The following is a 23539-nucleotide window of genomic DNA, read 5'->3' as shown; positions in this document are numbered from 1 at the left end:
CCACATACAAAAATCTCACAGTGCAAGGGAAAAATAGCACCTCTCTAGCAAGAACGTAGCATCTTTAAAAGAAGAGAAAGTCTGCTAGACATGTTCACAGGAAACCCATTATTAAAAATCACTCAGCTGAACTAGTGGTTATTCATGTTCAAGAGAACATTCTTTGACAGTTAATACAAAAATTACTTTTGTCTCTTCTAAAGATTATCCTGAAGCAATTCTTTACACAAAGAAAATAGATTTAGGTTCCAGAACAATCTCAAATCTGCCCCCTCACGTGTAGGAATTAGTATTGCAACAGCCCACTGCATGCAACTACAAAGTACAGTAAGCTCGATGCAAAGAGATAATCACTAACAAATCAAAACGAATGTCAAAAACTGAGTAAGAGATACATTGTCAGCCGAAATAACAAGCAGCAACACAAAACATTACATATGTAAGCCTGGTTCAGAAAACATGGCTTGATACAACGATAAGGACTATTGCATTGACAACATTGTGTATCTCAACACTTCACCTGTTACAGTGAACACCTTCTTTCCCAAGCATTGATACAGCATAAGTTAAAACACCAACTCATTTTACTGATATAAAACACCTTAGGGAAGGGGACATGACACTAACAGCAGCTGGCAGCCCTCTAGGTGGGCAAGCCAGAGGCCAGGCTGTGTTGTGGTTAATAGACTTTTTTCTGAAAGTCAGCACTTCTGCATTGGCGTCGATGTCCTTACCTGCTGAGTTTGAAGCTGACCCCTCTGTAAAACAGCTATAACAAAGTCAGCTGCTCAGGCCCCCTGCTTCAAAAGATGACTGTATGAAGTGCAAACTCCCATGAAATGAACAGCAATGTCATTTTTGAAGGACTTTGAGTACAGGCCACTAATTAGTTAATGCTTTGTAGTGCTCTGGGTGATATTTTCCAGCCAGTATAAGGGCGTCATGAACACATCTGGCGTTAAAAAAAGTCACCCACAGGAATTAAATCACTTAGATTCACTGGAAAACCTTGCATCTAGAGGTTTAAACTAAGCCAAGCACTTTAACGGACTTTCTCACTGAGCAAGATACAAAAGCAGTTACAAAGTCATAAGACGTTTATGTATGCGGGGGAGGGAAATCAGCTTAATTTAACTTTGGCATCAGAGAGACCACAAAAGCTTATTGCATAAAGACTAACATATTCTGGGTTCTCAGAAATAAGTTTGGAACCACCCAGACAACTTTGCAGGAGAGCTTTTAAGTGAAGACACAGGTGATGAATGCTCCCAGCCCTGCTGTGTTCCTCGTTCAGCCCACCCACGTGCTAAGAGCCCAGGGCATCCAGGATGTGTTCACATGTTTTGGTTCCCTGCTCACTTTTCTCCCCCCAAATCACCTTTGAGCTGACCTGATTTAGGGAAGGGGCATGGTCAGCAGACAGTATGTTACAGAAGAAAGAAAAAGTCAGCGGGTGGTATTCAAGAAGTTATTTCCTTTCGTGATGGGTGGGGAAGCACTAACCATTTGACTCAATAAAACGAAATTAAACCCAAATGTAGCCCAAGTGGTCAATTTATTATAAATACTAGGCTCAGAGCAGGAGTGCAATGTTAACACCCAGGTTGTATCTTGGGCCGATGTGGAAGGAAAAAGGCTGTTTACCAATCCAGCGGTGACACCTAGAGGGAGAGGATTTCATTGCGTGCTTGGCAGCTCCTGAAGGGACTGAGAAAATTAGAAAGCTCTGCCTGATCCAGCAGTGGCTCTGGAGTCCCATATTTCATACTCTCGAGTTCCCTCTGTGCGCTTCAGGAGCACAGGAGAACACAGCAAGAAGAAAGCTCCTGGCGGCAACGGTGCTCCAGGAAGACACACGAAAAAGATGGGGGAGAAAAAAGGAGAAGCCTGAGCCTCTTCCAAATGGCACTGGGAGGTCTTCCCAGGAGCTCTCCTGCTACATGCCCACCCCTCACACTGCAGGAAGAATAAAGTATTTTGCACAGCAGCATCAGCAAATCATGCTCAGCCACCTCTGGTATCATAACCCAGGAGAGCCCAGGCCCCCAGCATCAAGTAAGCCTGTTCATGGCTTTCCTAACAGACCTTACCTCTATTCCTGACTCAAGCACCTGATCTCCACAGCATTTTTTTTTTTTTTTTTAAAAACCCTCTTTCTCTCTCAACTTTGCACATCATGAATGAACTGTTACACCTCAGCCATGAAGGTGGGGAGAAAAAGACATCAGAGAATCCAAGCACAAGCCAGCTCCGTAGGAAATCAGGCTGCATTATTGTCTGTCCTTGGGACTGCTTGCTAAAACATGCAGGAAACTTTAGCCAAGGTTGTTCCTACTCCTCCACATAAGGTGGGGCCCACCCGAATTTGCAATTCTAACTACATTATTGGCATTATGCCTTTTTTTGCTGTTGTTGAAGTCTGCATTTTCTTTGGCTTCACCAAAGTTAAAGATCAAGAATAAAGGTAACAGCGAGCCAGCCAAATGTAGCAGGGGTGGTGCTCACAGCACAAAGCCTGTAAGACTCTGGCTGCACAGATATACTTTACACCCCTCTTCAGGGTACAAACACTTCTTTTGGAGAAGTTATGGACAAGCATGGGGTCCCGCTCAAGGAACAAATTGCCTTGTCCACCTTGGATCTGTCCAAACATCTGACACTTAGGTCTGAAATAACCTGTGCTTTTTTCCTCCCTGTTAAGACTACTGGGACGGCCTCTGTCCTTGCTTTAATTTTTGGGAAGACTTCAAAAGTAACCCTAAATAAAATTGCTTGAGGAGGGCAAGGCACCGGGAAGTCAAGGCCTGTGATCAAACCTGCCTTCCTGTCCATTTGCAGGTAAAGTTGAAGGTTTGGTCAGATAATTGCTTACAATTATGTCAACACATTTAGTAAGGTACTTCCCCTCTCACCAGGATGTGGTAACTGTGGGACCACCAAGTGCATGGCACCACAGAGTTAGGCAGCTTTGCTGGCAACCTGCAATTTCAGGTGCGGCAAAACTCAAGAATAGTTTAAGGGATGAGGTACCCCAGCTGAAACAACGAAGCTGCAAGTTTTAAACAGTTCAAAGAACAAGGTATGTATTTTGGCATGTGAATACTACACGAAACTGCAGCTGCTTTCCAGGGATCACTGAAATTTGGCCTGCAGAATATAAAAGCTGGGAAGCAAGGAAGATGTACAGCTAGGAAGACAAACTTAACCATGTAAAATCCTATTTGGAAGCAAATTGCAGACCTTCACTTGCCATTTTCTCCAGCTCACTGGGTATCTTAATAGTGTGATACGGTTTAGTTTTGAAGATTAATCCAATTCCTCAGCTCATGTCTGCAGCCTTTGTGTTCAGGGCTTGTTGGGGGTGACTAAGTCATGCTTGAATGGGGCACTGCCCACACAAGGCTGTGAAGACATGCACAAGGTAAAGTGGTGGTTGTCTGCTAAGGACATGCTCCTACCATATTTACTGAAGGCCCAGTCCTCCATGGCACTCCACTGCATGAAGTATTTTTTCCATTAGGATGCAAAGCAGAAATCTTTCAGCAACAGCCATCCCAGTCGCTTGGATAAGCTCTGTGGAAGATGGCACACTGGCCAACTCACTGTAGGACCTGGTCTTGCAAGACAAAACTCCATTCAGGAAGAGCTTAGGTGATAATACTAATTTCCAAGCCAAATTCAAATCTAATGACCTACCTAAAGTCTTTTTCAGGATCCAGTGGATGAATTTTCCTGGAGTATTTTATATTTATATTCAACTGCTAGTCTTGGTTAGCAGATGAAGTAATTCCTGCACTTGTTTACATTTCAGATTTTTAGAAGGCACTTCAACCACAGCAGCAAAAGTTTCAGGGTACCAGCTTCACTATTATGGACACCCACACTAAATAGAAACCCATATTACACAAATTACACAAGAGACACTATTTTCAAGAACAGCTCCAATGCAAACATGAATAGTCATTAGTTGTGAGCAGAATTTTGAAATTTAAGAAAGAATTCAGTGAATTCTAAATGCTTACATCTTTTAACTCGCAAAAAGCGGCCAAACATTGCCATTGTAAAAGGAATACAAGTATTCAAATTCCATCAGTTTCCCTGGGAATTGTCCATATAGAGCTTACATACTGTTTAATCTTCAGCTGACTTACACTAGGGGAAAAGGCTTTTCCATCCTCATAAACTGCTTTACCTCAGCATCATCACCAGCTGTTTCCTCCCCACTTATGAATTATTTTTCAGGGAAACTTTCATACAACCATTTTGTTTCTCTCACTCTATTGCTTCCCAGCATTTGTTCATCTCACTATCACATTCCTTTCTGGGAAGAGTTCTTCCTTCCACATATTCTTGTCAGGATTGCCCTATTACTGCTTTCCTTTCTCAGGCATTTCAAAACTTTAAGTTTCATTGCTGCAGTGGCTTGACATTCACCAGAAACAACATGTTTCCTGCTGTTTCTTCAGGGCAACACCACAGATGACAGCAGATTTACATCTGATGCAAAAATTAAAGTGTAAAGTATACTGGCAGATCTGATAGGAAAGAAAGAATTGTGAGGGAAAGGGAAAAAAAGAGAGAAGACAAGAAGTGACATTAGCCAACTGATAGCAGAGCTAGAAAACAAGCATTAATGTTAGAGATTAATTTTTTCCAGTATCCAGAGAGGAAATCCTTGCAAGTCAGCCAAGATGGGAAGTTTCCGTTGACGGGCACTTGAAATTAATACGTTGTACAAAGCAGTCCAAGGTAAAATCCTGGAATGCTATGGTAAAACCTGTGAATTTACTGGGAATTCCACCAACAGTTTCAATGAGGTAATATTTTTATTTATGCATTGCTTTTAAATCTTAGCTATGTTTTAAAAGAAATGCATTGCTGAAAAGTCCAACAAGAAAGGATTTGCAAATCAGGAAATCAAACAGTAACAACAGCTTCTCAGTACAACCAATGTCCCTAAGAAATTTGGTGGTTCTAGGTCTGTTCAAGATATAGAGTTGTAAGATCTAAACTCTTTCACCAGCATACCTCCCTGATGTACTTTCATAGGCTCCCAGACTGCGCTTGCTTACTACCACAGACAGCAACAGCCACTACAACTGCCAAAAGATACCATTTCCATAGTTATGAACTCAAGCAATATATAAATAAATATATTTTAAAATCAGTTACCCTCAACTGTCTTTCTCCAAGTCTTCAGCAAAGATGAGATCCTATTTAGGGATCCTTCATTTATAAAATTATGTTATTAAGCTTTTAAATTAGTGCTTTTTCATTATCTACAGAAAGGTTCACAAGTTATCTGCAGACACTAGACACGCACACAAAAATGCTCTAAGCCATTTCTCTAAACTTCTAATACATGTGGACCTAGACAACTGCTTATCATATTCCTATGTCCTGGATTAGGCAAAGACTGAGTACATCTTTTTTTCAGGCAGTAAGTTTGCCTACAGCTTATCCTGAGGACTTTAAAAAAAGATATTGGTAAAATAACCCCTAATATCTTAATAAGCTAAATCCAAGAATATTACCCTCCTGAATATATGAGGAAGGCCAAGAAGTATTATGCATTTCTCTTGTGCTACTGTATTAAAAGAAACTGCTTCTGTGAAGTGAAAGACAGCTTGGCAGATTTATTACTTCATAAGAGCTGAAGAGGACTTTAGTGTAGGACATCTACTTTGCCAGTTCTGAAAAATGGTTTAAGGCATTTGCTCACATACTTTCACCAGTAAATGGTTCCCAAAAAAAGTCAAGCCCATTTTCAAACCCTAATGGGTCAGGTTTTACTTGGCATAACTTTGGCAAGACAAAGAGCTGCCCAGAAAACTGAAACCAAAAGAAATTACGCAAAAGCTTCCTAATACAACAGAAACTGAAAGCCTTGACATCTGGTATGATGTCAAATGTGAATAGTGCACATTTAGCTCAGTAGGAACAGTAACAGTGCAAATACCTGAAGTACACAGTTCTGACATTTGAAAAGTTTGACCCAACAGTGGAAGCTGAAGATGTCCCACAAGTTCTCTGTTGGTGGAACAACAGCAGTTTCATTCTTCTCCCATCAGACATGTGAATGCCTCTTCTTCAGCTTGCACAAGCTTCTCCTCCTCACTTCCTACGCCTTTATTTTCTCCAGTCTTCCCTTTCACAAACATACCTGGGTCTACCTCTGCAGAAGGCTGCCACAGTGCTACAGCTCTTCGCTTTCTCAAACCTACTCACATTTCCAACCCCCCTTTGCAGAATATCACACATTAAAGCCTACCCATGTGACAGGCAATTCTGCAGGTTAACAGCAATTTTGCCCTACCTGACATGCCCACCACTCCATTAAACATAAACAAAGCAGAAGAGCTTTAAGGCTGTCAGTTTTCCTTACCCCCTTCAGTAATTTCCTTAGCTATGTTTACCAGAGATAATGCTCCCTCCTTACACAATGATCACAGGCAGCCTTACAGAGTGCTTTGAGATGTCTCTAGCAGGCACACCAAGAGCAGCATGAGGTTTGCTGGCTACCACCTGGAAACCTGCATGCCAGCATGTGAGAAAGAATGAGAGGTAATTTGATAATTAGAAGCCTTATGTGTCCACCTGGGCAGGAAAAGATTTTTGGAAGCAGTCTTTACATTTTTCATCTCTTCTCCAATTTAGACAAGGAAAAAGAAAACTTGTCAATAAATTAGTTTTCCAGTTATTTTCAATCTGAGCTCCTGAAAACACTCCTGAAGCAAAACCAGGAGTTTAAATCCTTTCAAAATATTAAGGGCAAGCAACGGGAGATGGTGGGATGTTTCAAATTCAACAGTTTCAAGGCTTTTTTGTGAAGCTAGGGCAGTCAAGGAAGCAGTCACACCTTGAGTCTGTGCTGTTTTTACGTCCACTCGGCATGATGGAAAGCACCAAAGCACCAGGATGCTGATCTGAAGCCCTGTCTCCACATTCCCAGATAGTTAGAGCTCAAGTTTTTACAACTCCTTTTTATCCAGTACAGATGCAAGTTATGTTTCTGGAGTTGAGCAGAGGATTAAATCCGTAAACTCAGGGTTTTTTTTTCCTTCACAGCTTACACTTTTCTTTAACCCATAGGCTGTTCTTATCTAAACTTGTTGAACTTGAGGTCTAATTGGTAGCAGCGTACATGGTACATCCAGGCTGCCTCTGGTAGTGCAGTACAAGTTCAAGAGGCAAGATAACTTTGGTATGACTTGGACCTCACGCTTATGCATATGTCAAAATCTTATTGTTATGGTAAAAAGAAAAGTCTGTCAGGAACAGATGTAACCCTTCCCTACAGCTAAACTCTGCTCACTGTTTGAATAAGGTAGACCTGTCTCTGATTTAACACTTGTCCCTTATGCTTACTAAAGTTAGGGAAACTACTGCACGCTTCTTTGGCAAACCACTACAAAAATAGTTTCCTAGTCTTCCATATTAACCACATTGTTCCTCTCTGCATCCTCCAGCCTTCTTTGGAGGATCCATCTTTTTCTGTAGCCTTGCATGTATTTGCTTAATTTCAAAGCTACTCACAACACATCCACTGTTACCCTCAAAGAAGCCTGTGCCTGCCACCAGGACTTAGAAGGAAGGCTTCTTTCTGCTGTTCTTGAATAGCTGAACTCTGGTATTTTCCAGCATAGTCTCAGACTACCTGCTCTCTACAGTATCTAATACAGTCATTCTCCCATCCCTTTCAAATTCTCCTGTTTTTATGTTCCCTTGCCTGCCTTTACCTGTTATCTCTTGTATTACAGATGCAAGATTCCACCCTTCAAGAAAGGAATCTTTACATTCAGTTTCCTCTGATTGCACAGGATATGGTCAAGACAGGCAGAGTGTCCTCCCAAAATTAAGATAACTGAAGTAGATGCCTGGATAGTCTCTCACTTGCATGATTTCAGTAAAATGATTCTCCTTGTCTGGAGTCAGTCAGTCCTTCCACTGGCCAGATCAGCAGGAGGATTTGTTGCTTTTTCTTGGCCTTTCCCTCCAAAGGCAGCAAGGCCCATTTCATAAAGCTCTTCACATATTAATCTTTCTATAAGACCGACAGTGCCATTGATTTTTATCTTTTCAAAGCAGATTCCAGGAGATCAGTGATCATAACCAGCAGCTGTTAAATTTGCTGAAGGGATCTGGAAGTGTGTGTAGTCTGCAGTAAGAGGGCACAAAGCAGACATTTTGTAGACTCTATTGCACTGTTGCTTGCAACTGCAGGAAACACCTCTGTGCTCTATTCCTATCCAATTAGGAGATGTAGGTGTTAACATAATTTGTTATTTTAGAAAGAATATTTTAATAATCTGCCTCAGATGTCAGGAGAGTGATACCAATCTCTCCTGCAAGTGCATTTGGTTAAGGGCTTTGGTTTTTTTATTAACTACTGCAGCTACTCAATTAAAAAAAAAAAAAAATCACGACAGGGAGGAGGTGGTCTTCTCCCCATCACACTGAACCACATCATTGCTATGGGCTCATACCACCCTTTGCCCAATTTATTGGTCAGAAGAGACAGCTAGAGTTAAGAACATCCCTAACTGTAGAAAAGATATCTTCAGCACACACAAAGATTACCTCATTGGGTGCAAAAGCACTGAAGGGCTCATTCTTACTAGCATCAAGGGACCATGTTTACAGGAAAGATGCTATCCTTATCTTTTGACTTGCAGGACTGAAGTTGGCTAGGCTCAGCAGTAATATCCTACTTCATCCAGTGTAGGTTACTTATCTGAAGGGAGCATTCTGCAAGGCATCTGTGATGAGCTTGCCCTGAAAATATTAATTGAAGCAGTAATAGCTAGGCTTAAGCAATTGGATGTTAAGGATAATGATTTGTGAGTGAAGATAATTATTTGGTAAGTGTAGCATGACTTCTATTTTACAAGACAATAACAAGCAGGCTATCATCAGCATATAGTAATTAAGAGACTTGTGTTACCCAAAATCAACATTCACACAGAGGGATGTTGAGAGGGCTGAAAGGTTTTCATAGGTTTTAATAACTGGCTGGTAGCACTTGCCACATAGGTTGGGAAAGCAGCAGTACCATGCTTTAGAAAAGACACGTTCTGAATAATTTTACAGGTATTCTTCCTCCTACTCTCATCTCATCTTCCCTATGAGAAACTTCATTCCAAGTGTCTCAAACTACCGAGAAACAGCACACTACACAGCAAGCACATTGGGGGTGCAAGAATGTGCCACAGGCCCTACCAATATTTCATAGATACTTGTTTAGAGGCCACCAAAAAGTACATGAAGCGTATGCTTCACCTTGTTTTATTAACTCTGCCTGTGTTTTAACATATTTTGCACATCCTAACAAGAAAACTGAGAACTATTTCCAGAGCTGTGCAGCTGACTAGTCAGGTATGTTCACACCTTCTTTGACCCTTGTAGGTACGAGACAGTTCCCTTGCACCAATAGTAGTTAATAGTTGACCAGTAACATCAGGATTACATTACAGTTTGCTGGATTTTAATAACCCTCTGACACTCAAAGTGTAGGGAAAGATGACCTTAAAATAGTACTAGCTATTTAACTGAAACACAGTCTATGGAGGCAGAAAATATAATGTCACAAGAACACTGTATCAGTGTAAAGCCACTCAGTTTTAGGGGTATTTTGTTTCAAGCCAGTTGCTGAATCATTGTGGGGTTCTTGTGCAAAGAACAGCTGAGGAGAAACACAAAACACAAACGCACCCTTAAAAGCCCCAAACCCTTATTTGATTTTTATGAACAATTGCTGAAGCATCAGCATGCTCTTACAGTAACTTCAGGCCAAAATATGGTCACACAATTTAGGCTACTATGGCTACTGCAGCGTTACTTGTCTCCTGTGAGCTGCGTGTTTGAGGCCCATGGAAGGACAACTGATTGAAGTGGTTGCATATAAACCTACCGTGCCTGAACACATTCAGACACAGACACTCACAGCTTGCTTTTGGAATAAAAAACAGTGGTAATAGAAGAGCCTCTAGACATTTTCTGAAAGCTACACTGTAGCTTCCAATTATGTTCAAGTCAAGCATTTTAATAGCTACCTTCTTCAGTGGAGTAAAAGTTTCCATTTGTGCTAACTTTGATGTGATAATAGGAAAGAAAAGTGTGTGTTTGCACTCTTCATTACTATTTTACCAGCCCAAGAAAGTCTGATGGAATATAGGCTTTAATCACAACAAAGATCAAAAGGAAACAAACATTCATTTCAGAAAAGCCGTAATTAGGAGAAGAAAGGAAAGAGAGAGCCATCATCATCAAAAACACTTTGCCTTCACAAGTGCTAGGTCACTGGTCAACAAACAATTGCCTTTCAGTAGGATAAATGTGTAAAGCGAATAAATAAAAGCCAATTGAAGAGTTTACTGCAGATTGCAGAACAGTGGTGGTCAGTGGGTGATCAGGGAAGATTTTTGAAAAGCTTTTTTTGTTTGTTTAATATGTAAACATATAATTCAGGAAGGACTCTCTTCAGATGCTTCCTTAGACCCCATCCTTCTCCTGCGTGGACAAACAGCTTCTTCGCTCCCATTTCTGCTACAGAAACAAACCTCTTGACAAACCTCCTGCCCAGGCTGCAGTGAAGGGTCTTGCTTCACATTACACATCTCCAGTGTGACTGCACGGTGCCATCAAAAAAGGTTATCTTTCCCCCTTCCTCCCGGCCACATCCCTGCAAGCCTAATTCAGTAATCATCTGGTCATAGGGAAAGGTGGTTCAACTGCTGATTAAGTGCAAAACTTAGCTTTTTTTGGGGGGGGGGGTACTGGTTCAACAGAAAACTAACTACCCAGTTCATCCTGCAGCCAAACAGTGACTGGGACTGCTGCAAGGAAAGCAGCAGGAACAGAGCTGGTTTGGGGAACCCGGAACCCACCTTTGGCAGCTGGTCAGTTGCACTGTGACAAAACACAAAACCAGACTCTCAGCTCTTCTCCAACACCTGCTACTCTACAGAGCTCCTTTGTCAGCCCAATCCGTTGATCACACCAGACAGAAGCTGTCCTTGCTTTCTCAAGTCAACACTGGTCAGCCTGCTTCAGACCAGCTTTTGCTCAGGGACTTACCATGACACCACCCTTGCTTGCACAATTTGACAACTGAGCAACTTTTCCACCTTCCACCCTAATGTGACTTAAATAGAAACCACTAGTTTCTTTTCATCCTTCCATACAAAGTCAGCCAGTTAATTGAGATTAATCTCATTTGAATAACTACTGAGAAGTGACAGTTACAATTAAAATATTTACAAGAACATGAATATGTACAATCAACTGTGATCCTCTTTCCTTCCCACTGCAGATAGCTTGTCTCAAAGCAACACGTCACTGTCTCTTGTTCAGAACTGCACTGTCTTCATGAGGTCTGGGACCCCAGGTGCCAAGCAAGTAACAACAGATCACAAAACAGGCACAACACCACATGCGAGTCATAGCATTAGTGGTTGAAAAGAACTGTGGCTCTGTACTACCAAAGATGCAGACACTCAAGAAGGGCAGTATGAGATAGGGCTTTTATTAGATGTGTGACTTGACAGCCCATCTCTGTCCTCAAAAGCTCAGCACAGCAGTACTCCAGCCCTGCACGATCGTCTCCAGGTGCCTCTGAAATATAAAAGCTACAGAATGTTTCTAGATATCTGAGAGAAAAGTTGACTCTGGATAAAGATTAAAAAAATTTGGCAAGCTCCAGGCTTGCCTGGAGTTGGATGGTACCTGTCTTCTCCCAGTGGCGTGCTGGGCCATCCCAGCTGGAGGGAGCTCCTCCAGAGCCACCCTCCAACACTGGCTCACACAGCTTGGCAAAAGATGTATGCAAGATGCAAGTTGGGGTTAGATAGCGTGTCTGGGGCAGGAGAGAGGATCTGATGTTTTATGTAAGTGTGTTACCTCAGAAGAGATAACATGCCCCTGAGCTGTCAGCTTCACCTGGATTCACCTTGAGACTAGATAAACTATGAAGCTGGGAACAAGATTACAAAGCAAACAAAACCAAAAGCAAAGTTTCCTTTATCTGTCCCAGAAACCTACCTGCAATTTATTTTGGTCGTCTTCTAGCTGCCAGAGCTGGGGGCACAAGGTTCAGAGAAACTCATCCAGCAACTAGTAATGCTGTCTGATTCTGGGTCAAAAACTAGCTGGCAACAGAGAGAATGCATTCTTGGTAAACCCATCCCTCACTCCCCCTTCAGGGCTGCTCTTTGGGCACACTCTATAGCTTCCTCTCCCTTTGTTCAACTGAGCAACCACCTCTCATGTTTATACCTTAAACCTGAATCACATTGCTGTGCGAGAGTTACAGTGGTATTGCCAATGGGGGAAAGGGATGAATGGAAAATTATAAGATGTTAAAGCAGCCCCCAGTCTAGAGCTATCGGAGGAAACATTCACTGTTCATAACTGTGTGAAGTCACTGTCTCTAGCATGCTATCAACTGTCTCCTCCCTTTTTAGATACAGCTCTGGGATTACATAGACAAGAGACTGACTACAAATACTCTGTCCAAACCACATCCCTTCACACCTCCCCAACCACATACCCATCTTTTGGAAGCATCAGGAATTCTCTAGCATCACAGAAGTGAAACATAATGCTTCCTATGAAAGTCAAACTAATACTTAAAAAACCTCACTGAAACAGTGGATTTGAGACTACTCAGGAATGTTGTAGCCATGAAAGTCTAATGGTACAAAAGCAAGGCAGGGTCTGCAAGAGGACATGTCTAACGAAAGATATTACCTCGTCCTCAAAGATTGCTGAATGTATTTAGTGCATTCAACAGAGACTCCCAGAGGCTTCAGGCCTGCAACTGGAGCTCCATTTCTGCCCAGACAGATACCCGACTAAAATCAGGCTGGCGGGCAGAGGATTCCCTCCTCCAGGGTCAGGTTACAGGGCTGGAGACAAGAGCTTTTTCCTGCATGTGTACACACACTCACAAGGTTAAAGCAAATTAACAGTGAGACTGAGGTAACTTATTGTGCATGTTTAAATATATTTATGTTCTAGTGCAAGAGTGCTAACTTAGGAAGTAGTGGCCTTTGCTGAAGTGTCCTGTGTGGCTCTCCTGGAGGCCTAGCTGAATTCAACCACCCCAGCTTGTGGATTTTCTGTTCAGAGCAGCCCTGTGCAGCAGGCTGGCTGTTCAGACCACAAACACAGCGCAAACTGTTGGAACTCTTGCCTGTCCTAGCCTAGAGACTCAAGTACTGATCCTGCCTGCAACAAGTGGATAGATGTACTCACCATTATCAAGGGGAAGAAGTCACACACTAACATATACCAGCCCTACAAGTTAAACTGGCTTAAAGCCCTACAAGGTTAGACTGGCAGCTGGACTCCTGAACACAAGACACAGATTTTGCACAGTTGGCTAAAGCAGTTTAAAAAACCCCCAACACCCCAACTAACACCCCCCCCCCCCAGTTGCTTCCAGGTTGTTTTGTGTTTGTTTGGCTTTTTTTTTTTTAAACAACCAACCAACTGTCCCTCTGTCCTAGTTTGCCAGTTGCCCAACAGCTGAACTAGGCGTTAAACAATTTGAATTCTGTTATTAGTGGTTTATAGCAAGATGGTTGGCTCTGCATTACTTAGGGTGGAAAAAACACAGCAAGCAGGTCAAATGATGCCAATCAGTACTTGTGAGACCCCATCTGGATACTAGGTCCAGCTTTGCTTCCCAGTACAAGAAACATCAACAACTGGAGCACATCCAGCCCACAGCAAACAACACTGTGTTGGGGCTGGAGCACAGGACGAACAAGACTGAGAGCAGGTTCACTCAGCCTAGGTGAGAGAAGGCAGAGGAGAATCTAACTGCTGACTACAGCTATCTAAAAAGGGAATAGAGAGAAGACAGAGACAGACCCTTCTTGGGCACACACAACAGAATGAAAGGAGGCAACATGCACAAGCTGCAGCAAGGATAATTTCCATTAGCTCAAAGGAAAAATATTCCCCCCCCACAACGAGTGTGGTCAAACTCTGGAACAGGGACCCAGAGAGGTAAGAAAATCTCTGTCCTTTGTGGTTTCTGAAGCCTGCCCAGCCAATGCTCTGAGCAATCTGACAAATTTGAAGTTGGCCTTGCTTTGAGCAGGTGTTGGACTGAAGACTTCCCAGAACTCACTTCCAGTTAAACTCTTCTATTATTCTATAAGCAAGCCTCAAGCCAGCGACTTCTTAATTGCTCTGCCTACATCACAAGACCACATCTAGGTGCTGAGCTGGCATCATCTTGCTAGTGAGTCTCCACACAAAGGTTTAATGCATGCATGTCTTATCTGCATAAACTTCTTTCCCAGTTTTATCACAATTTCCCTGGGCCTCTCCACACAGACAAGCCTCACAAAGGAATGTGCGACCATCCCAGAAACTGAGCCAGTGTGTTTCATCAACTCATCAAATCACTGAAGCCTTCAATTATGCTATGCTTTTCAAGTACGGTAATTAGGGAGCTACAATTTGATATTCAAGATGATACTGCAGCATGTTTCTAAGAAAACATTTATTTTTAAAATTTCATTAAAAAGTTCTGCCATCCAGAATGGTTACTAAAACCAGCCATTACGAAAACCAAGCTCATCAGTGTTTACCTTGCTTTGCTTTAAGTCACCCAATAAAGAACATGCACTCCAGTCCATGGGCAATTTCACTAGGTTTCAAAACAAGGGACTGCCCCAGTCACCTTCCTCTCACTCATTCCCATGGCACAAATGAAGCTGGAAGAAAAGCACGAGCACTTCTCAACACTCCAACCCAAGCAGCTGCCAAGTTGGGATGCAAAGGGCTGCAGTCCCGCATCAGGCACAAAGAACCAGGGCAGCGAGGAAGAGATCACATCTAGGAGTGAACCTCTGCCCAAATACAGCAGCTGGAGGTAGAAACTGTGCTGAGGTAACTAAAGCCACATTTGTCAGAAATGGGTGGTTTCTCCATCACCTGCACACCTGGAGAAATCACTTCCTAACCCTGAAGGCAACAGAAAACAGAAGCCTCTGCTGATCAATCTGGGTTTGTCTAGATAGGAGTCAGCAGGAGATGATTCACTCAGGGGTCAGCTTCTGATAGGGCAGGAGCTCCTTATAAACACATACAGGTAACTTTTTTTGGGTCAACACATAAACTGATCTTCAGGTTAACTTAAGTAGTAACAGTTTCTTTCACTGGGTGGTCTTGGAAAAGCATCCCGAGTTCAACATATCAAAATAACAGTAATAGATGGTATACACAGGGATTTAAAAATCAGAGTAAAAGCCAGGACTGACGCTGGAGCTGAGAAGGGTCTCTCCATGCCCAGGAGAGGGAGTTGATCTGCTGTTAGGGCCTGCAGAGATCCTGGAGGCTCAGCCAATCGCTCCAGGGGACGTTAAAGACACCCCACCATTACGGGACAGGAACAGACAGGAAAACTGGTTATGGCCTGAGGAATGCCCCTCCCCAGCTCCTACCATACAAGATGGGGTGTTGATGAACCCCTCACCTAATTATAGGAGACACGTTCACCTTATAAGTCAGGGGCGGAAGCCTGCCGGGGGTGTCCTCCGTTATAGAACATAGAGAGAGGCATCCCCTACGATCTGGGTTGAGCGTGTGTATGTGTGTTAAGTGTCTGTCTCATAAGAAGGCAGGGGGCCCCCCACAGCCTGCAGGAGAGGAATTCTCCTTATGACTTAGGAAGGGAGTCCCGTACAACCGCAAGGAGGGAATATCCCTTGTAAGACAGGAGGGTGAGGGCTCCCCCACGGCCTGCCGGGGGTCTCCCTTTAGAAGACAGGAGGGAGCAGCGTCCTCTGCAGGCTGAAAGGAGCCCCCCGCCTTGTAAGCCAGGGGAACGGTGGGGTCCCCCTTCGCGGGGCGCGCACGAGCCAGGGGGAACCGTGTGCTACTGGCAGGGCTCCAGCCTCTGACGGGGGAACGGGGAGGGATCGCGGCTCCTACCGGTTGCAGGAGGCTGCCGAGGCGGTCACCGCGGGGGTGCTGTTCGCCGGGGGCGAGTGGCTGGCGCATGTCCCGGCACTGGCCTTGCCTCGTCTCAGCCGAGAGGGCTTCTGGCCAACAGGCTCTGCCTCCATGGCTACACGTCGTACCAGGGAAGGGAGAAGGCGGGGACTAGCCAAGCCGCACCGCTTCCGCTCGGCGGAAAATGGCGACAGTAGTACCGGCAGCAGCGAACCGGCGGTTTGAAAATGGCGGCGGTAGCGGCAGAGGCCAATCAGCGCGGCGGGCGGGGCGCGTGGCCAGGAGGCACGAGGGCGCCGCTCTGACGGACGCGGGCCGGCCGGGGGAGGGGGGGACGAAGAGCGCAGCGCCCCCTACTGCCCCGCGCGAGGGAGGTCCCCGGCTGGCGGGAAACTGAGGCACGGAGCCGTTGTGACCGGCCATCGCCGGCCTGCTCCGTCCCGGCCAACGCTATGCTTCCTTTCCTCCCGTCCTCCCTCCTTCCCTTCAGTATTTTTTCCGCAAAGAATGCAAGGCCAGCACCCCACGGCCCCGGGAAGGGGAGCAATGTCCTCATCCCCATGAGGGAGTTGGAAATCAACGAGACGTTGTTGGAGAAACAACTTAAAAATCTTAAAAAATTTACCTCAGACACCCCCCTCAAAACACACACGGGCAATTTAAATGGGGTGTTACTTTGGGGGTGTCCCCTGGGTGTAGGCATGGGGCTGAGTCGGCGGCTTCCCTCACAGAGCATCCTGCCCGCACCCCTGGCCCTTTCCCATCTCGCTTTTAAGGGGCTTTCCCTCTCCCGGGATGACACGGGATGTGCCTGGACCAAACCATCCCTGTGAGGCATCACGAAGCCATGCAAAGGAAAAAGGTGGGACTTTCGACTCCTGCTCCCTGGTGTGGAGAGGGCGAGATCTGTCTCACCACAGCCACGTCTCGGCATGAGACCACTGTGTAAACCATTTGCAGTGGGGTCTTCACTTCTGATAGTGCTAGAGAAAAGCAGACACCTTGGCGCGACAGGCGTTGACTAGCAAACCCCAGAAACTCTGCCTTGAAAAGCCATCAGGAGCCCTCATGGTTCCTCCCATCCCACTTGGAGTTAAGTGGTGCTTTGAGCAAGACACTGGGTGAACGGTTAGACACATTCAAGTGAAGGTATCAGTTGGAAACATGTCCCACTTGGCTGAGATTTTGATTTTCCTCCATTTCAGCCCTTTCCCTCTTTGGAAAGTGGCTGTCATGGAGGGGATGGGGTCTCTCCCCTCATGGGGTGGCAGCCCTGGCTGTTCCTGTAAGAGGGGGTGGGTTATGATTTATAATTGCTTATAAATTGGAAGTATCTCTGGATACTTCTGGGTACTGGAGCACAAATCTGCCTTTAGATCAGACAGTTTTGGCAGAAAGATCTCCCTTTTTAACAATACTGGCACTCCAGGAAGCTATGCTGGAATAGCCTTTTACAGTTAGTTGATCATGTTCATTTCAATCACAGGTTGATCTCAACTTCTGTGTAGCAGTTGGATGAAATTCTTTGAAATCCATTAAACCCCCCACATATGCACAAGGTATTCGACTGACTTGGCTGTATTTTAATAATGAATCAGAAATGGATTCTTCAGAGATACTAAAAAACAAATCTAGCTTTTGAAGTGGAACCTGTGGCTTGATTTGGAGAAGTAGATGCCCCCTCTTTAAGCTGAAAGTAGCAGCCTGCCAAAAGGCTTAACATAACCATATGCGAGACAAAGATTTGAAGGTTTTAGAAAGAAGTTGTACTTCTATTTTGAAATATACTGTTGGGATGGGAAAAAGAATAAGCATACCCAATACACCAGGCTTGCTCTCAGCAGTGTGCCAGAGGAGTCAGACTCAGCACTGATATTATGCCAAAGCAAAGGGAATTATTTTGCTTATTTTATTCCAGTGCAGACTTAACATGACAAAACTGTTAAGTTTCTATTTTTGTTCAAACCTAAACTAGATTTAGCAACTTGTATTGCCTCACTTGGTATTTAATTTATATTGGCTTATAGTTACTGATAGACATTCAGTATGCTTCAGACATTCATACACTTAATCTCTACCAATCAAATTCTTTCACGTCTTTCCAGTCCTCCTTCACAGCTGCCTCCTACCTCAGTGACCTCCCCTGCTCAGCTGGACCCTGGTTTCTGCAACAGCCATCCACAAACTGGTGTCCTCCTGCTTTTGAAAAGCTTCCTGTCTTTTCAAAAAAAGACCTCCTGTTTTTTGCATTCTGCAGTGACCGCAGCTGCATCCCTGAGCACTGTATCCCCCTCAGTACAGCAGGCAGTGAGCCACAGACTTATCAAATTACTTTTCCATGCAGTTGGAGAACTCAGTACAGACATCGCTGATCTGAGAAGTGCTTGTGGTGGGCCTTCTCTGCTGCAACTATAGATAGGTAGGTCATGAGTGCAAAGCATATCCAAGGATGTGGTCACCAGATGTGACTCTCTTGGTGAAGTCAATACTGAAGGCTCTGTTAAACCAAGGATGTGATGGGAGAGGACACCATCCTATCAGCAGGTACAAGTGGGATGCTGGGTATCCAAGTTGTGGTTAGTGATATCATAGATCTATGACCTGGCCTTCTTGTCTCCTGTGGAGTCCAAGTGTCCCAGGGTGGGCTGGGAGGTCAGTGTGGAGCTGCCTCTGGAAGCTGGCAAGTCTCCCTGTCTTCAAGTCGATTTGCAGAGCTACAGCTTAGATCTGAATGACCAGAAGGCAATAGAAGGCGTTCCAAGAAACTGGTACAGAGGAGCATTCAATCCAAATGTAGATTTTTGAAGGCCACACTTCATTTGGAGTCAATCACGATTGCACTGAGCTGTGGCCAGGCTAGGGAGGGAAATGCACCCTGAAATCTGAACTTGAGCAGAGCCAGGTCTGCCTTATTATCAACTCTTTTGCACCCACCTGTCTTTGCTTTTCAGTTGCATGTTCAAGACAAAGTCTCCATCCATCTTCAAGCAGCAGAAGCATGACAGAACTCAGGTTGCCTCTGCTCTGCACTCACCGAGCTTCATCTGCCATTTTGGAAGTTTCATCAATCAGTGTCCAAATCCAACATTACCTTCCCAGGGGTGCAGCAGTCCCAGATTGTTGGCAGCATCTCCCTTCCCATTGACATGGGGTTCACTGTAAAAGTAGAACAGTGGACACCAATCTGAATTTCAGCCATAATGAAATATGTTTGCTGGAGACTGTAGTAAAAAGGAGGTCAGGTGGCAGAGGAAAGAGAGGAGCAGAGCAAGGAGTAGACTGAAAATCAGAGCAACTGTTACCTTTCTATACGAGGGTCTTAGGTCTTTATATTAAATTAATTTACATTACAGTGAGTCCCCTACAACTCATATCCAACTTGAACTCATATCCACAGTAGTCACAGGATCTGTTGAACAGTGAAAGACAAAGGGGAACCTCAAAGTATGTGCCACAGCTCAGAAGAGGGAAGAACCTCGCTGTAAGAAACAGGATTTCTGGTGCAAACATTTTAGGAAAGCTAAGAAGCCAGTCAAGCTCAGGGATCCATTGCATGTGTCTTGTAATCCTCTTGATTAGATTTCCCCCGATTTTTGGTATCTCTCCAGTGACTGTGGGCTCTGGAGCTAAATGGATGCTCTGGACAGCTGCCCCTCAGTCCTCTCTCACTAATGAAGGACCCAGAGGAGCTTATTGATTTGCTTGATTGTGGGAGTGGGGCCTTGTAGTTGGACCCCATGTTTGAGGCAGTACTGCACTGTCCATCTGCACACCACTCTGTCTGGCAGAGATGGAAAAGCAGAACCCCTGAGTAGGACCAGGGAAGAGGCAAACCAAGACACTGTGAAAGAAACCTTTTCACAGTTCCCATTCCCTGCTGAGGGGCAGTAGCAACCACAATGATTTCATCAGAGGAGCCAGAGGCTGCACAAGAAAATCCTTCCTGACACTAAGGAGATCCTGTTTCTGACACGTTCCTCTCTCGCTCTGCTGTATGGCAGAGCCTACCAGACTGGAGACATCGTGCCCAAGGGGATCCCCAGCTTCTCGTCACAGGCAGCTATGAGGGCAAGCACTGGGCAGGAAGGGTACATGACTGCCAATCAGCACATGAGCAAGAGTCTTCAGCTAGACACGCCAGCCTCACCCTATGTCTTCTTCCCCTCACTTATGCATGAGACTTAGCAGCTGCATAGCCCTGCTACTTGTGCAGTTTATGCGCTCACCAGAGCTTGGAATTTTAATAAGCATAAGTTGATTTAGGATGCTATATAAAGATATTATCTCAAAGTCAGGCATTTAGCTCAACACTGGTTGGTGTGCTCTTTGGTGATGGTCAGGACAGAAGCTTTGCCTTGCTTCAGGCTACATCCTGACTTTATGGCTGAGTCCCTGGTAGTATCTGAGGCTGTTTGCACCACCGAGGCTGTGTTTGAGGCTGTTTACACCACTGAAGATGGACTTGGGCAGCCCAATGCCCATCAAAGGCAAATAATGGTTCAAGGTTATGTCCATATAGTATCTGTGGGATCTCATGAGTGGTACACAATTAGAATTACTGACAAGGCACAGCCTTTCAGGGGCTTGCTAAGAGGGTGGTGAGAATCCCACTGATGCTACAGCACCTACCTGCTTGCAAGTGCTGTCAAGGGTTTGCAAAACAGTTTCACTACATTTTCGGAAGGTCGTGGTGCTCCAGGAGAAATCTTGAGTTTGAGCTATGCTCCATTCTGCATCTTCAAGACCAGAAAATATTTTGCTCAAAGGAGGGCTTTTGCCTGCTAGGCTTTCTTCTCCCCACTCTCAGCAAGGAGTAGTAGAGACTCTATTGACCTAAATGTCTGTCTTGTTAGGACTATTCCCTTTTGGAAAGATTTTTTGGATTAGGCAGGGGATTAGTAACACATGCGTTAAAGCCTTGTGGTTCTCAAACAAGCAGACTTAATTAGGCAAATATTAAAGCACACCTCATTGACACCAATCTCTTTCAGGATTCAAAGCATCAAGTTATTTTGTAGAATTTTATACATTTGGCAATGTTGCTCTTTTAAGCACTTACACTACTTCGAAAGTAGTCATCTGGAGGATTCGAGGCAGCTTAGACATTTATAGTGCTATAAAACCTTAGGCCATAAATTGCACATGATTAGCGTGTGTGTCACCATCAGTATTCAGAGCCATTAAAAAAAAAACCCAAAACCAAAACACCAACCTGTCTTGTATTTTCATCTAGAAAAAAAACCCTAGAAAATAAGTAAAACTACATGAAAATCGCTCTTGCATTCCAGGTAGTCAGCAGGCATTAAGTTTGATAATGCATGTGGTTCACAGCCACGACAGAAACTCTGCCAAGTGACACAATGAACTCATGAAAGGTTTCACATCTCTTCCACGAGGCTTATGAGATACCCAAGCTGGCCAAACTGCTGCTGTAAGCCTCAAGTGATGCATTTCTCAATGGTTGCACGCCATGCAGAATTGACTCCCTTTAGAGAGAGAGAAAAAGAAAAAAAGCAAAAGCAAATCAGTTTGGATAATCCAAGTCACTCTGCTCTTCTGTTTTCACTCCTTGCACCTTCTACAAACATTACAGTTGGACCTCACTTGTGTTTTGTCTTAGCCAGAGAGCTGACCAATATAAAAAAGCCAGCACAGCCCTACGTGTATTTTTACAATGCATTGCAACCTTCAGAAGATGAAGGAAAAAGTGGTTTGCTTTTACAACTTTGAAATGATTGTTTATGTAGGCTTAATGACAGCATGTATCATTGTCAGAGATTTGGGACCATTACAAAAGCCCTGTGAACTGCAAGTAATCAGAATTGTCAGTCATCTATGAGGTTTGTCTGTGGCGATGGGAAAGGCTCTTGCTCAAAACTTCTTCGCACAGCTCAGCACAGCAGGGGAACAGGTCTCTAGCTACAACACCCTTTTGACACTGCTATGAATTTACTTTCAGCAGCTCCAAAACAATGCTTTTCCATAAGGGAGCAGAGAAATGTGCAGGAATGAGAAGATCCCGTGAAGCCAAGAACAGCCTGGACACTCAAATATGTCTACCTACCTTTTCCAGCCATGCAACTGATCCCTGTACTCCACACATTTAAATTAATCCAAATAATTCAAATTAAGCCTCAGTGTTCAAGCCTAATTCTTCTAAAGCACTTGATGCAAAGATTCAATTTTCAACCCCACTAAAGGCTGTGTTGGTACTCTGACATTAAACATGAACGGAAGCACTAAGGCTGAACTCTTAAACGGGTCATGAATTTGGTTAAGAACCTTTCTAATCCTGTCTTTGCTCTAGATGCTTCCCATGCACAGACAGGTGGGAGTGAAAAGTCCCTCTGAGAAGGGCCCTTTGTAGAGGGTCACTAATGAGTTGAATCAATGCTGAAATGCACCAGGCAGTTCCATGGTGAGGACTAACAGCAACGCCCTAGTGAATGATGGGGATTCTGGCTCAGTCTCTTTGATTAAAACAAAAACTTGCAAGACTGGTAGTAGGGTTGCATACCAAGACAGCAGAGAGCTTCTAGGATTTTTTGCAGAACAAGGTAACATCACTTTATTGGCAGAGAGAAAGACACGACTCAGTTTCTTCAACAAGCTTGTGCACATACACACTCTCTTGACCGATGAGATGGTTTCAGCTTTGTAGACAGGGAAATGCAAGAGAGAGATCAAGAAAAAAAAAAATGGGTATTGGAAAGATGAAAACAAGTCACACAGCAGTAAGTTAGTTACCTGGAGTCCTGCTGAATAAATTGAAATTAGAAGTGCCTGTGAGCTGACACTAATGTTGGACAATATTCAGGGGCACGAGACAAACTGATGGCAGGGAAATGCATTGAGAATTATTGAGTATGTAGAAACCATGTGCAGTTCGGCAAGTCCCTGAACTGAATAAAAATCAGGGGAGAGACTTCAGGGGATGTGTTGTATACATTTTCCCAGCCCGTTACGCTTCTCCAAGCAGCTGCTGGTGACCACAGTTGGGAGCAGGGCACTGGGTAGTAAACCTTTGCCTGACACAGCCACCCTGAAACTCATTAAAGTCCATCTTTCTTCAAATTACTATAGAAGAAAGCTTTTCCTTAAAGCATTTACCTCATTACTCCAAAGACAATTAAAAGGAGAAGAGTAGAAATAACCCTTTGCAACTGGAGAATAGATAATATATCCTTGCACACTCACTATTTCTATAGCCTAACCCCACCACAAAGAAGTCTGTACCCCACAGCTGGTTCCTATCTGCTTTAGGGAATGCAGAGGAGAAGCACAGCTGTGCAGACACAAATAAAGAGATGGTGCTTTCTCCACCCTTGGTTACAGGAATAGCTTTGAGGCAGAGCTGGTTGGGGGAATTCTGCTGGAACTATGTTCTGCTGAAATATGCATTTCCACTCCCATTGAGCCGTCAACCAGAATGGGATAAGTCTGCCAGTGTTTTATTTGGAAAGAAAAATGAGGGGAGTAGGGGAGAAATTGGATTGTCAAAACATCCCATCCTGATAGCCTTGAAATGAAAGCCTTGAAATGGGTTTTAATCACTTTTTGCTGTAACTTT

At 44.2% G+C, this 23539-nt stretch overlaps 1 protein-coding gene across 1 annotated transcript in view; it reads right to left on the bottom strand.

Annotated features, from left to right (window-relative positions):
* The window catches only part of NET1 (neuroepithelial cell transforming 1), a 54050-nt gene extending 37925 nt beyond the window's left edge, over nucleotides 1-16125 (bottom strand). The window contains exon 1 of the mRNA XM_055712062.1: nucleotides 15949-16125. Within this exon, the coding sequence (XP_055568037.1) occupies nucleotides 15949-16082 (134 nt within the window). The 5' untranslated portion in view covers nucleotides 16083-16125. The remainder of the gene's footprint in view (nucleotides 1-15948) is intronic.
* Between the last annotated feature and the right edge of the window lie 7414 nt (nucleotides 16126-23539).

This window comes from Falco cherrug, chromosome 5, assembly GCF_023634085.1.
Source record: "Falco cherrug isolate bFalChe1 chromosome 5, bFalChe1.pri, whole genome shotgun sequence".
In the NCBI taxonomy this organism is placed as follows: domain Eukaryota; kingdom Metazoa; phylum Chordata; class Aves; order Falconiformes; family Falconidae; genus Falco; species Falco cherrug.
Note: the sequence above shows the minus strand (reverse complement) of the source record. Positions and strands in the feature narration are given on the sequence as shown.